General features: G+C 37.2%; 1 protein-coding gene across 1 annotated transcript in view; it reads left to right on the top strand.

Annotated features, from left to right (window-relative positions):
• The window catches only part of LOC109082621 (serine protease HTRA1B-like), a 30,684-nt gene that overhangs the window by 10,297 nt on the left and 5,217 nt on the right, over positions 1-15,170 (top strand). The window contains exon 4 of the mRNA XM_042735179.1: positions 13,258-13,452. Coding sequence (XP_042591113.1) covers positions 13,258-13,452 — 195 coding nt within the window. The remainder of the gene's footprint in view (positions 1-13,257; positions 13,453-15,170) is intronic.

The raw sequence follows: 15,170 nt of genomic DNA, 5'->3' as shown, positions 1-15,170 counted from the left end.
TCAAAGAAAGTTCAGAGTTTCCCACTTGCAATCATGACTTTGTGTTTCTGTTCATGTGCATTCAACTCATGAATATGATATTTCTGACATGGCTTGAATGCACCATATTTTTGTGACATACTCAGATGATTACTCAAGATGAGTCACTCAAGATATTTTCATTTTCAGGAGCTTTCATTTTCAAGAGACTGATAACATGCCTAATCTTGTTGAATTAGCATCTGAGATTGTTTCCATGATGTAAGGTCTTCAGCAATGAATTGCAAACAAAATTCATGCCTGACCCCAGAAGCTATCCCAATCATCAGATAATCTCATGCCATTTTTCCCCCAGAGTAAGCATAGAAGCAGACAGAAATATGCTTTTCTTGGCTCTGAGGATAATGGCCGTGTTTTAAGTAAGGCCATTCTGTATCATGAAGAGACACAGATCCAGATAAGCCATGTTGAATTGCTCTACTAAACAAGCCTGGCTCCACACCCAGGCAGAGTCAGAAAGAAACACAAAGAGGCCATTTTGACAAGGGTTTGATTAGAGTTGCTCATATAACAATAAATTACACTGACAGCACATTAAACACATTACACTCAGAGTGGAAAATGTAATTTTGCACAAAAAAAGTTACACATACTGTTAAAGTATGGATGTTTCCAGTGCTTTCGTAATTTGTTTTAATTACACATATAATGAGTTCCATGTTTTATAGTCATAAAGTAATGAATTGTAATGCTTATTTATGGTTATGCCTTCAAAAAATAGTGCATTACATATGAACGGCATTAAATATTGTGTTGTAAATCATGTCATAATGCATCATAATGCAATATAATCATAATGCTTTATAATGCATTATAGGTTTAACCTTGCATAGGTAAGTATGATAAAGTACAATACATGTGTTTAAAAATATTTATGAAAAGCATTACAATTTAATTGTGAATCCTGAACAGTATCTTTTTTAAAAAATTAAGGTGCAAAAGTCCATATTCTATACAACAGAGTGACTATATTTACATTACACCACAGTCTCAAGTGCCTTTTATATAAGCTTTTATAAACTGGTTTCTACATAAAAATATTATAGTTGCAAATTTTCTTTGAACAATCGTGAAGTGCCATCCTTCCACTAGAACATATACAGTAACAGTAGTTTCCTTTCTGTGCTGCATAGAGATACACAGTAGTTTCATGTTGTACAGTAGGTGTAAATATGTCATGTACTTTAGTACAGCTCGAATACTGTACTGACCAATCAGCATCCAGAACCAAAACTACCAATTTCATAATCTACAGTACATACATGCTTTATCTAAAACATTATCAAATATATTAAAATTGTCTTGGGCACATAACATAAAATATAGTGGTTAAAAAATAGCATATGTAGGTATTTATTTACCTAATATATATAGGCAGCACTGACCCAGAAAGCTTGTGATCGCAAGTGGTGCAGGATTTACTTAACAATATGCATGGTGATACTGTTTGTTGGGGTTTGGTACCAGTTACTGGCTTTTGTGCTGGCAGGCAGCAGTGCCACGTCTCTGTAATTCCTCTCCGGACTCTCATAACTCCCCCTTCCTCTCTGGCTCAGGTTCGGCTTAGTCACTGCCGTACTGTGAATAATTTATATTGGGTAACTGTCTCATATTCTTTTCAGCTTGAGTTTCATGCCAGAGTTTGTTTTATCGGTTCATGTCTCTGTCACCTCTGAGAATTCCATGTCAGAATACCTCTTCCTATTTAAAATGATATGACAGGACAGACATGGGAAATGTTCAGGCTGTTTCTAAATATGCTGCAGGGTTGTTACAGCAACCTTCTCGTTTGTCTGGTTATTTTTGGACAGAAGTCATTTTCAGACTCAGTACAGATTATTTACGATGTCAGAAGGCTCTCAATGTATCCCCTCAATAGAAAAGCAAAGGGGCTGGGTTCACCCGCAGTTCGTTTTGCTGCTGGACCCGGTACGGATGCACCAGTTGCATTGCCCTGAGGGCAGCCCTGTCTGCACTCATACAGAGATTTTCTTGCTATTGGGAGATGATAGGGTCTGTATTAATTACCATTGGAAAAGCATAACAACTAATTTGGATCACATGAGACACCTCAGCCAATCATACAGTGGCCTCTGGTCTCCTTCCTCACATACCGCCAATACATATGGCCGCAGCATTAGCATTAGCGGTTACGCTTCTTGCCTAAAAGTTGCAGGCTTGACTTCCAGTGGCTTTGGTTTACACCTGTTCTTTCTCCGGGCTGCTCACTGTGCTTTTAGATCTAATCTGGTCCTTGTTTTCTTATTCCCACTAAATTAGCCAATTCCTTAAACCAGAGAGAACACTGCAGCCTAAATCAACATCATTTCACATCCCAAAAACAGCTTGAGGAACTTGTTGACCTTGTTTTAGACAGCTTGTTGGATGTAGTGCACTTAGGCCTGTGTCTTGCATCTGCATTTAAGCACCCAACAATATGTTCATTTCAGTGCTCATATATATATATATATATATATATATATATATATATATATATATATATATACATATATATATATATATATATATTATGTTACATGAATGCATAAGCATTGAGTCACAGTGCCACAGAAACAGATCTACAAGTATAGTTTGTATGCTCCTATTTTTGCTGTGCAAAGCACATTGAATTCAGCAGAAAATAGAGCGAAAATGCTCTGTAGACCTAATTATGTACTCAGTCTTTGTTATATAGTCTGTTTTTATGAAGCCACATAAAAATGGAGGGAATTACTTGGTTATGTTCGATGCAGATTCCACATGCAGTGATTGGCACAGTGACTTGGCAGTTTATAGCTTCAGTTTGAAGTTTGGGTTTATTTGGACACTACATGCAAAAAGCAAAAAAAATAAAATAAAAAAAAGCCCAGTCACTAGCCCATTTTAAGATTTTAGGCTATTTTGCTTTCTATAACTTCTTTTTTTTCATACTAGTGGAGAGAAAACAGTGTTTTTCTCATTTCCACACTCATTCACACATTATATATTTTTGTCTGTAGATTTCAATTAAAATGCATATAAGATCATTCTATCAAAATCTATTTTTTAATGCAATGAGGCATAAAATCTGCATATACACCAAACATACATACACCAAACTTTACTGATTTATAATAGATTTTCAATATTCTGAATATTTTAACGAGGGGTTTGTTCATATACATTTACCTGATTTATACAATATTTTACTCTTTAAAGTATGGTTCAAATTTATTTTTAATGGCTGTTGACTATTTTTGATTTATGAAGTGATAAAAAAGGATCTTCAACTCTAAAATGTCAATAAATTAAAACAAAAATGTGAACAAGAACCTGGCTTTTTTCAAATGTCAAATTTTTGCTCAGGAAACGTATGCAAATTAATGCATATTTAATTAGTAAATGCATATTTACCATAATTTTTATATTCAAATATATTATTATTATTATTAGTCAAACATTACAAAACATATACCAAATGTATAAGCAGAGTGAAACACTTTAATCACTGTACATTAATTATCAGCCATAGCATGAAAGTAATTATCAGTAAGTATCAGCCACACACTTTATAATAACTGTGCATTTCTAGTTATACTGCGGCACAGGGCCTAATTGGTGGGACAACTGGACAAACACACTTTATTGCAAAAGGGGTCTGTTATGAAAGTTTTGTATCGGCCCAAGAATTGTGGCGCTGCTGCTGCTGTAACTTGCAGATGCAGGATGTGTGAAACAGGCCTATCCTTGGATGAGAAAAGCATACCCTGCAGAGATACAGAGGAAAACAGATGCCAGTAGAGCATGTTAGAGCATGTTACTCTTTGAGTTCCAGTTTGTATCACATAAATGTTATAGACGGGTCTCAACAGGCCCCATCAGGGTTAGAGGGGTGAGGGGAAATATCTGGTAAGGATGACTAACACTGAGTCATCTGCATTTAGATCTGGGTTATGAAACATCAGTGTACATGTGTGAATGATTAAAAATGTGTATATCTGCTGTTTATAAGATCTGGGTCACAACGCAATTTTGGAAGGAGGGACTGTGTCAGGATGTATTTCCACTCCACGTCTGACTATACACGGCTGTCTTTATTTAACAGCTGTTCATTTGTCTGCAGAACACGTTGCTCGTAGATGAAATAGACAGATCTGTTAGATGGTTGTTAGTGAAATCATAAACATTCAGGAAGTTCTGGTTTACAGATTTTATAATGTTACTGATGCATGGTTGCACACAAGAATCACAAATGTGTGCAAAACATGCAACGCTCTCATCTAAACAGTTTATTGAACTTTTAGACAAAAATATTTAAAAAGTTTGCTTTATATACTGTATATATATTTCATATTTGATACATCCAGATTTAAAAGAGCATAACAAGGAGCTCATACTTGAGGAGATAAAAAAAACACCTCACTTTAATTCAGAGGCCAAAACTGAGCAAAATTATGCAATTTACAGTAGTGCAGTTGCTGATATGTATATGAGCAAAAGAGTTTTCATCTAAATCAATAAGATCTCTATAACAGTATAACAGACAAAATGCATATAAATATCAGTTGTCACTCTATATCTCCCAGTAATACATCTTAGTAAGATGATATTTAAATCTTTAGTATTATGATCAAAAAAATTAAAAAAAAAAAAAAAATTGGAGGAATTGGAACATTGGCATATCTAGAAATATAAGTCCCTTCCTTCAAATAAAAGAGGCAATTGACATACATCTGGTCTTTATTTGACCCTTGCATTCAGCCTTTGCTCTACATTGCACATGCATTGGCTGGACCAACCTGAAATATACGACATCTGGGGGTGTACCATTTTTGTCAGTTTTGATTACTGATTTGAAATATGTAATTAAAATGTAAGTTTAGAAAATGGGATTTGAGATTTCCATATTTTCCCTATTCAGTTGAAGAGGAGTTGAACTTACATGACTGAAAATAGCTGCTCAAGTGGAGTGTAACTAGAATTCAAAGATGGATTATGGATACCACAAAATCTCAGACTGCCACAGAAAATGGTATATGCAAAAGGCTAGGTTTAGTCTTGTCTCTTTTATCTGGGTCCTTTCTTTATTCTGATTTTTTGGTTTGTGGGATATGCTCATTGATGTGGGTTATGTTCCCTATTAGTAGCTTCATGTTATTAGAAGACTACACAAACAGATGAACAAGCCTGACAATACGGTGTGCTTTTTAATTTACTACAGTCTCAGGAGAAGCCCCTGTCATTAAACAGTCTCAAAATGCCAGCTGAGATGTACAGCTGTCTGCAGTTGTGTTTAAGACTGATGGAGTATTTGATGACAGTCTGGGCATGCAAATTTCTTTATTTTTCTTAATTTTAAAGTGACCAAACATCCTCTTTTTTCCCAGACATGACCTGGCTGGGATTTCTACATTTCCTGAAATGTCTGGGTTTGGCTTTGTTTTTCTATTGTTTTCATACTTGCTGAAGGTTACGACTGAAAAGTAGTTTGGGCATCGATCAAATATGTACAGTGCCTGAGCACCATTGCTCAAGCGCGATTGGTCAAACTACTTTTGTGACCGATTGTGACCAATTGCAGCATTTGAGCAAGTGGAATCTACAGAGAACAGTCAAAGCAGTGAAAAAAGGACTGTAGAGAGTATGTCAATTAGAAAACAAAGCCAAAAGCGGTACATTTTAGCCAATGTCATAAAAAAAGAAGGAAAAAGAGGACATATCAGCATAAATGCAACTTCCTTAGACTTTACACATTTGTGTTTAATAATTTTCTATTTTAACTTTGAGTTTGAAGATTTTAATAATAACATCCCCGTGATAAGAACATCTCTGCAGTCAAAATTAAAATGTCTTAATATCAGTTCATTAGGTACAAAATACTATAGCAAACAAAGATGTATCATTTGAAACAAATAGCATAAGCTACTTTTTCAAGCAGAATATTCTTTAAAGGTAGTTTTGAAGTACAAACTATCTTCATGCATCCAATAAAAACCATATCCATGCCTGTTAATTAAAACTCATTGCAAAACTGATGCAAAAGTTAAAGTTATAGCATTTAAATTGTGGCAAAAGTGTCCAAATACTTTTTGAGGCCACTGCACATTCACATGCCTGGCCTTAAAAAAATAGTGTGAATTAGCTGGCTGGATCCAACTTAATTTGGGACTGATTGTTCCATCTGAAATTCCCCTATAAAGTAATTTGGGAAGCCCTGCTGGCAAAATTCCTCTCTTAATAACAAGGAATTCATGTCAATGCACTGAAAAGATAATTTGAAGATGATCTTTGCTCATTTGCAATGCCAGCATGCTGGTACTGTTGTAACTTGCCTTATGTTCTTCACATCTCTAAATAGGCCCCATTAGTGGAAATTTATCTTTAAGGACATGTCTCCTAAAATCTGGGTCAGTTTTTGAGGCTGGTATTGGTTAAGGCCCATGTAGTATAGAAGTCTTGCTCAGACACATATTCCTGACTCATCAGAGCACAGAAAGAGCGACCTTCAATGTTTCACTGTTGGCATTGAATTGCTTATACAAATGAGGGTAAACATTTCTTGGGTAAACAGCGGCTGGATTTGTCATTGAATTCTTTTTATGTGCGTACTTTTCCAGTGGTTAATGCATACCGCAAAGCTGGTCAGCAAACATTCGGTCTGGCAGTTTTGCATTCAAAGCTGATCGATGCCAGTTCAAAGACATACAAGGAGTCTTGGCATTCTTCGGGGTGTTTAGGAGACGATGTCTGGCAGACATGCAGTCGTCATTCATCCTGAGTTGTTTCAGCACATATTTGAAAGGGTTTGGTCTTGTCTTCCAAGAAAGCAGTCTTGCTGAGTTTTTCCATGATGGGGCAAGACACCAAAATTGGGTCAGACTCTTTATTGCAAAGTCTGTCATTCAGAAATTTTGTGAAAAAGTGATAAATGGATGATTTAGAGCCATGTTTTTGAAATGTCACAATTAATTTATGAATATGTCCCTTTGTGAGAAATACACAGCAATATTTTATTTGGAATCTACAGGACACTGTGTTCTTGCATTCAATATACTGTGTTATAGTGATGCCTGCCTTGCCATGAAAGTTGTGGAAGTGATGCTAAAAGCTAAGATTTGGCATATAAATGGAGCCCAAGTCAGAAATTTCTAGACAGTCAGTTTGACCCACTCCAGGGTGACTGTGACTTTGGAAGCACCAGCCCAATGGGATCTGATTTACGGTTGCTGAGAAACAGGAAGAGCTAGTTGAAGATTCCTGCTCTTTCTGGCAGAACACGGGAGTTTTAAAGAGCTCAGCTGGGATTGATTTTCTTTAGATGGACTTTTGCTCTCAATAAACACATATCCATAACATGTGTCCTTTGAGTCAACAACCTTTTCAAAACAATGGAATTCTTTACAGAAGTGTTGTCTCTTCCAATATTGTGTTTATGGATGTTGTTTGGATCGGGATAGTTGCATAGTTGTTTTTTTTCCCCCTATTTTAACCAATTTATTGACAATGCATGACAGACACTCTAAGACAGAGAGAATGCCATTCGAATATGGATGGTTTTCCTATCATCTTTATGGGTGTGCTGAAAGGAAAGTAATTACATCCCCAGGATGCCTTCAGACAGCATACACTGAAGATTTAAAGGAACTGTTTACCCAAAAAATTTAAATTTCTGTCATTATTCACTCACCCTCATGTCGTTCCAAACCCGTAAGACTTTCTGTCATCTTCGTAACACAAATTAAGATGTTTCTGATTAAAAAACGAGAGCTTCTGAACACTTCATAGACAGCAACGCAACTACCATGTTCAAGGACCAGAAAGGTATAGGGTGACCACATGCGCCGTTCATACGGGACACGTCCCATCCAGGATTTTAATATTGCCTAATATATCCAGGTTTTGGCTGTTTGCAGGTCGATCATTCGACATTCATGAGAGCTAGAGAGCAGAGCAGATGGCTCCTTATGCTTTCGGATCGCTCTCGCACCTAATTTGCTATCTTTTTTTTTTTTTAGCAGTGACGCTTCAAGTCAAACGAACGAACAAACACGTGCGCATATTTGCATCGCTTTGATCGTTCCCTGTAGATCTCACCTTCTCACGCGCAGCCCCACGATTGGTCGATTATGTAAAATACCTTCATGTTATTGGTCAAACTGCTTTGGATGTTTTAGGCAATATTAAAATCCTGGCCAGGACGTGTCCCGTATGAACGGCACATATGCTCACCCTAGAAAGGTAGTAAGGACATCATTAAAATAGTCCATGCGATATCAGTAGTTCAATGATAAAAATGTTTTTTTTTGTTTTTTTTTTACATGATAAAAATTTGATTTGAACATTGCTAGTGCCATGCTCTACTCTTTGAGCTTGATGAGTGAGTATAAAATTTAAGAAATTTTACTTTGGTTTTTGGTGAATTGTATTAATTCCAAATAGATCTGGGTTATTTTTGACAATCACACCCAGAATTTTAACATAGTAAAAAAACAGTCTTGAATTAAATACACAGCAATTCCCAATAACCCCTTCCTTGATAAATGGGACATTTTGAGGTTGTTGAGCACACTGAGTCATGGGCTTAAGTTTCAGCAGGAGACAAACAGACACAAAACATCAGTTCAGATTAGACGTACATCGAGGCTGAGTTGTCTGAAATCAGGCCAGTCATTTTTTCCCTGGGGAAACGGTCCTATATTTCTGACTCATCAGTTGGGATAGTTCATCTTTGTGGGTCTGGCAGGGGTTGTTTGTTTTCTTTCTCAGAGAGCTTTCTAAATTCACTTCAATGATCCACTTGTAAAGAGATTAGAGGGATTTAATGAAATAGTCGTCAAATCCGTTTCCACTCTTACAGACGACACAAGCTGATTAAATCGCCCTGTAGGACGATCAGTGAGCATTATGTTTTGGTTAGCTGACTGATGGGAAATGAAACTAAAAGAAAATAGGAAACATCTAGACTCAGGATTAGAGGTGTATGAGAAAGAGGCATTTGCTTTCCAAACACTTCAAATGGAATATTTGTATTTCAGACAATATATTTTGTCGACTATTTTGAGTTGGCCTACATATATAAAATTGTGTATAAATATATATAAAAAATTGTAAATAAATAAATAAACAAATAAACATACTAATTAAATTCTATATAGATCAATATAAAAATAATATCAATATTTAATATGGAATATAATAAATGAAATACAATACATTTAAATAATAATAAACTGTATGCCTCAAACAGAATTGTAGCTATTATTATGGTCATTAAAGAAAAAAATCTTACGGTTTTTTTTTTTTAGAATAGAATATTTAAATAGTTAAAGATAGATGCAATTCTACTCAACTTCTAATTTAACAAGGAGTCCTTGATCGTCATTTGCTGTTCCTCATCGCCTAATGTTTGTAAATGATCACCTGATCATCTTTCACCAGTTTGCACAGTACAATCAGAACTAAATGACAATGTCCTATACTTATTGAGTAGCACTCAGCAAGGGGGTAAAGTGTCAGATTTCAAACTGATGCAGAAATTAAATATCTCTGCTTAGAGATGTTTTAAACCAATGAGGAGAAAAATCCTTATCATTAAAGACCCCATCAAATGATTTGAGGAATGTTGTTTTCTGTCTTTCACTGACCTATTTGTTATTGAAACAGGAAATTAGAAGCATGAGCACTGTTACAAGACTATTGCATGTCGGTGATAAGTGGTATTTAAAATTTAGGAGGAGGGCAGAATTTCACCATTATCTCTTTCTGTTTTATGCTGGTGCAATAATAAGAACAAAAGATGACTCAAATGATGTCTTTCTAAGACAATTCGAACAGGTGCAGTGTCAGAGAAACTAGAGAAGGGATGGTCGGTACATATTACTTTATTGTTTTACACACAAAAGCACATGTAATTTGAAGACTAAATTTAGCAAGGCCAAATTTGGTGCAGGACGTAGCCTGCTGGCTTTAAGAGCATGATTGTAGGCTGTCAGATGCAGTCAGGGGTTGTGGGAGTGAGTGAAGGAGTAGAACAGTAGCTTGTTATCTTTAGCTAAGCACTGATTGTGCATCTGCAAACAAGACCGAATGGAATGCTCAGCTGGGATTCTCCCATACTCCCTCCACTCGCATTCAAAAATATGAGCTTGTTTTCTCATATCTGTCCTCCTGTACCCTCTGTTAGGGTTTCAGTTAACCCTTAAGAACTTCTTTTGTCTTTTACATTTCATCGGGGCACATTTTTATTTGATTTTTAGTCATTAAAATGTAATACTATTAGATATCGTCTGTCTGTTTTCTCATCCCACTTGTGTGTCTCTTAATTGGATAGTTCCACATAAGAAAGAAAGTCATACATATTTGGAAAAACTAATAATATAATATAATATAATATAATATAATATAATATAATATAATATAATATAATATAATATAATATAATATAATATAATTATTGCTGTCAAACAATTAATTGCGATTAATCATATCCAAAATAAACGTTTTTGTTTACATTATATATGTATGTTTAATGTGTATATTTATTATGTTTATATAAATACACACACGTACAGTATATATTTTGAAAAAAGTTTCATGTTTATTTACATATTCATATTCTTCTATTTTATATTATACAGAAAAAAAATAAACATATAAGGACATAACAAATCCGTTTTATTTTTTCTCAAATTCCGTTAATTTTCTTTCCAAATTCCATTAAAAAAGTATACACACACAAAGTATACAAACAAATCTAATCTTGCACTGCTTTTGCACAGAACCAGAAGGTCAGAGTTTGCCTATATAATATAATAAAACATAAAATAAGGTCAGAGTTTGCCTAGTTTGTTTCAGTAGTCATGTATTGTAATATAACAGCTGAATAAACAGAGCTATGAAAGTTTATCACCTAAAAAAGCAGCCAGTATGTGGAGGTAGAAAAGCATCTGAATTAATTATTATATATACAGTGTATATATATATATATATACTGTATGTTCACACTTGGCAGGTTTGGTCTGATTAAAACGATTCTTCTGTTTGTGTGGTTCAGTTGAATAAGTGTGAACGCTGCCATCCGAACCTTGGTGCACACCAAATATGGAAAGAATGAAATGGTGTCCGATTGAGTAGTTGAAAGAATAATTCCCAAATGTTCACAACCAATGTAATAAACCTTTTTCACATTTGCTTCAGATAAAACTCTAGCACTTTTAGCACCACTCACTGGATGTACAGTATCACCTTCAACCTGAGGAGTCAGTTTAAGTACATACAGAGTTCTGGCATGAAACTCTAGATGGCGCAGTCTGATAAATCTAACTCAGTATGACATAATAACATCATCATCACATGTCACAGCTTATTGGTTCTCTCCTCTATCGGTAGCATATGAGCTCGCTGCTCAAAATTCAAATACTTGGCTAATGCTTGTTGTAGCAGTTTGCAGCGCACTTCAGAAACCTTCACCTTCCCCAGCTCCACCTGTATAGATCTGCTACTGGGTGATAATGGATGCTATGGGGGTTATTCATGTTATATGTGCAACAATAATATTTCTTACATGCTAACAGCTGCATGATGTGGATGTATTGACAGAAACAAGTCTTGGTATTTGCTCTGCCGCAGCAGCAGTTTACAGCAGCAGATCTATTCCACCAAGACTAAATACATTAACATTGTCATGAACATTACCATGCCACTCACTCATGACAGAAGTGTATGTATTGCCATGATTAGTCAAATAATTAGCCATTTTATTCACAATTACTGCGGATAGGTAATTCTGATACATGCAGTGGTTATCCATTATGACATATAGGCATATTTATCTTTACGTGCACAATAATAATCTTTTACATTGTAATCCTTTCATTTTTAATATTTGGAATGTTTGTGTGCTGCTGCACTTCCCCGTGTGTAAAAATCAGAGTGTACTGTACATGCGTTGTGCACCCACCTATAGGCATATATTACTAACGTGTCCTTTAAATAAAAAAAATACTGTGGCATTGACTTTAGACCTGGGCAATGGCGCGATCGCTTCAGTTGCCTTAAAATAGCAATTCGTCAACAATGCACCTGAACACACCTCGTTTTCAGACCAGCACGCCTATGGGCGAACAGATGGGTGCAAGTGCATTTGCTATTTAAACAACGTGGTGCTGGATGTGAAAATTCTAACTGCGTTGGGCTGAAACTAGCAAAAAAACTTGCACTGCTCCTGGCATCGCATTGTGCTGAGTGCATGATAGGGCCTAATGTCATCAAAAATTTAAAACTGGAATCAGGTCCATCAAAAGACATGCAAATGATTAGAAGATAATTAGGGAGTAACATGGAGGACACACACTCATGTAAACATCAGAAAGCTGCAGTCTGAGGTGTGCAGCTTTCTCATGGCTCTTTGAGGCCTTTCATTATCTGCAAAATCATCTATTAATGTTAAACATTTCAAAGCACTGTACAGGGCAAGACATCTCATCAAATTCAGCACATAGAGCTAAAGGTAGAGCTGTTTAGCCACAATGTCAGACTTCATGTTTGGAAAATCAACTACTGAGCAGAAGAACCTCATACCAGCTGTGCAGTATGGTGATGGAAGTTTTATATGTGTGTTTTTCTGTCTTACGGACAGTTCAGCTTGCCATACCAGAGAGCACTTGAGGAAAATACACTTAATACACTTCCCCCTTACCCAAGAATCTCCTCATGTAAAGAATCTCCTTTTATATATATAAAACAAATCTCAGCTGTGAGATTAACACAGCAATGAGATTAAATGGATATCAAATACAGACTTTTGCTTAGGTTTTAGTAATTTCCCAGTTAGATCCCAGTAATTTCACATCTGTATTTGTTTACTTTACTTTACTTTACTTTACTTTACTTTACTTTACTTTACTTTAAATAGTTCACCCAATCAAAATTAGCTGAAAATGTATTCACTGTCAGGCCATCCAAATGTTTTTGAGTTTGTTTCTTTACCTGATAATGAGTACATTTTAGTTTTTGTGTAAACTATTACTTGAATTAATGATTGTTAAAATATTTACATTTTTTAAATAAATGTATTTATTTGACCAAATAAATACCATAATAATAATATACAAATGAACTTATTTTCATTAAACATACTTGCTTATTTAGAAAATCTTGTTTTAATTTGAATCAAAGGATGGATCATGGCTTGAGACAATGGTGTCAAAATCTTATGCTGTATTTGATTTCATATTGCAGATTAAACTCCCAGTGCTGTTGTTGGGCCGGTCAGCTGATCTGAGACCAGGCGAGTTTGTGGTTGCTATTGGAAGTCCGTTCTCCCTTCAAAACACAGTGACCACAGGCATCGTCAGCACCACCCAGAGAGGGGGCAAAGAGCTGGGCCTGCGAAACTCTGACATGGACTACATCCAGACAGATGCCATCATCAATGTGAGCCCAAACACAGTTAATCATACACTGCCTACAAACAGTTTCTTGGCCAAGTGGGTCAGTGACATGATGCTTAGTTTCATTTGTATGTATTGATAATAAAAAAAAGATACTAGACTATAACTTAAAGGGTTAGTTCACCCAAAAATGAAAATAAGCTCATAAATTTCTCACCCTCAAGTCATCCTAGGTGTATATGACTTTTTTTTTTCTTCGGAGTTATATTTAAAATTGTCTTTGATCTTTCAAGCTGTTTAATGGCACTCAGCGGGTGTTGCAGTGCATCAGTCCGAAATTATTTAAATAAAAAGCACCCATCCTTAATAAAAAGTGTCTCACATGACTCTGGAGGGTGAAAAAAAAAGTCCTCCTGTAGCGAATCGATGCGATTTTGTAAGAATAATACACTAAAATGCACTGCGAGCGGCTTCCCCTGTATATTCTCCGCTCCAGGAATGCTCTCTTTGCAGAGGGAGCCTTCTCTAGCATTCCCCGCGGTGCTGGTCCCGCTTCCGCAGAGGCGGAGCGGTGATTACATTTGTGGATTTGCAGATGGATATGGTGGAGGGAATGGAGATGGGTGAGTCCCTATCTTCTTCCTCACCCGCCAGATCCAGCGCCCATTCTCTGGGATCGGAAGCCCACTCTGTGGCTACTTCTCCCCGGGGAGCAGGCTTGGCGCTCCACCTGTCATCCTCCAAGGAGGTTGACGTGGATAGTGTCAATGAGGATTCGCCCCCTCAGTCGCCCCGGTATGAGGAGCTTTTGGAGGTGGTAACTCGCGCTGTGGCCAAGTTGAACATCGATTGGCCAGCCGAAAAAAGGGACGAACCGCAGAAAAGTAAACTGGACGAACGTTTTTTGCATACTAAGCCGCCACCTCTGCGCCGGAGCCTGCCTTTTTTCCCCGTTCTCCACACCAAGGTGTCGAGATCACAAGACAAAGCCTTCAAAGCACTAATAAGCCACCCTCTTTACAAAACCATTCCCCAGATATCTCCCAGAGTGACATCGTCTTTAAAGGTCTACTATGCCCCTCTCGGTGGCCAGTCAGTGGGCAGACACCCCCTAGTTACACATATCCTCTGCGGTGCGCTAAGGCTAAGGCCCCCAGTACGATATCGTGTCCCCACGTGGGACCTGGCTGTGGTGTTAGAAGCTCTCTGTAAGCCTCCGTTCGAGCTAATTGAGGAGATCTCTGATCGCCATCTCAGTATAAAAACTACCTTTCTTCTGGCGATAACTTCTCTGAAGAGAGTGGGGGATCTGCAGGCCCTGTCAGTGGCCCCTTCCTATCTCAACTTTGCGCCCAATCTGGCCAAAGCATTCCTGTACCCTTGAGTGGGGTATGTTCCTAAGGTCCCATCCTCTTCACCATGGCCTGTCGTACTCCAGGCCTTCAGTCCTCCTCCCTTCAGGGAGCCAGACCAGCAGAAGCTTAATTGTATGTGTCCAGTCCGAACACTGGATGCATACGTCAACAGAGCTGCCCTGTGGAGAAGGGCAGACCAGCTGCTTGTGTGCTATGGTCCCCCTAAGAGAGGTCTTCCAGCTACAAAACAGACCCTCAGTTGGTGGATAGTAGATGCTATCTCTATCACTTATGAGTCCTCTGATCTCCCATCGCCTCTAGGGATCAAGACTCACTCTACAAGGAGTGTGGCGCCCTCCAAGGACTTCTTGGCAGGTGTCTTTATGCAGGACATCTGCAACGCTGT

Source organism: Cyprinus carpio, chromosome B12, assembly GCF_018340385.1.
Source record: "Cyprinus carpio isolate SPL01 chromosome B12, ASM1834038v1, whole genome shotgun sequence".
Taxonomy (NCBI): Eukaryota; Metazoa; Chordata; class Actinopteri; order Cypriniformes; family Cyprinidae; genus Cyprinus; species Cyprinus carpio.
The sequence above is the reverse complement of the archived record's forward strand: the minus strand, read 5'-3'. Positions and strand labels throughout refer to the sequence as shown.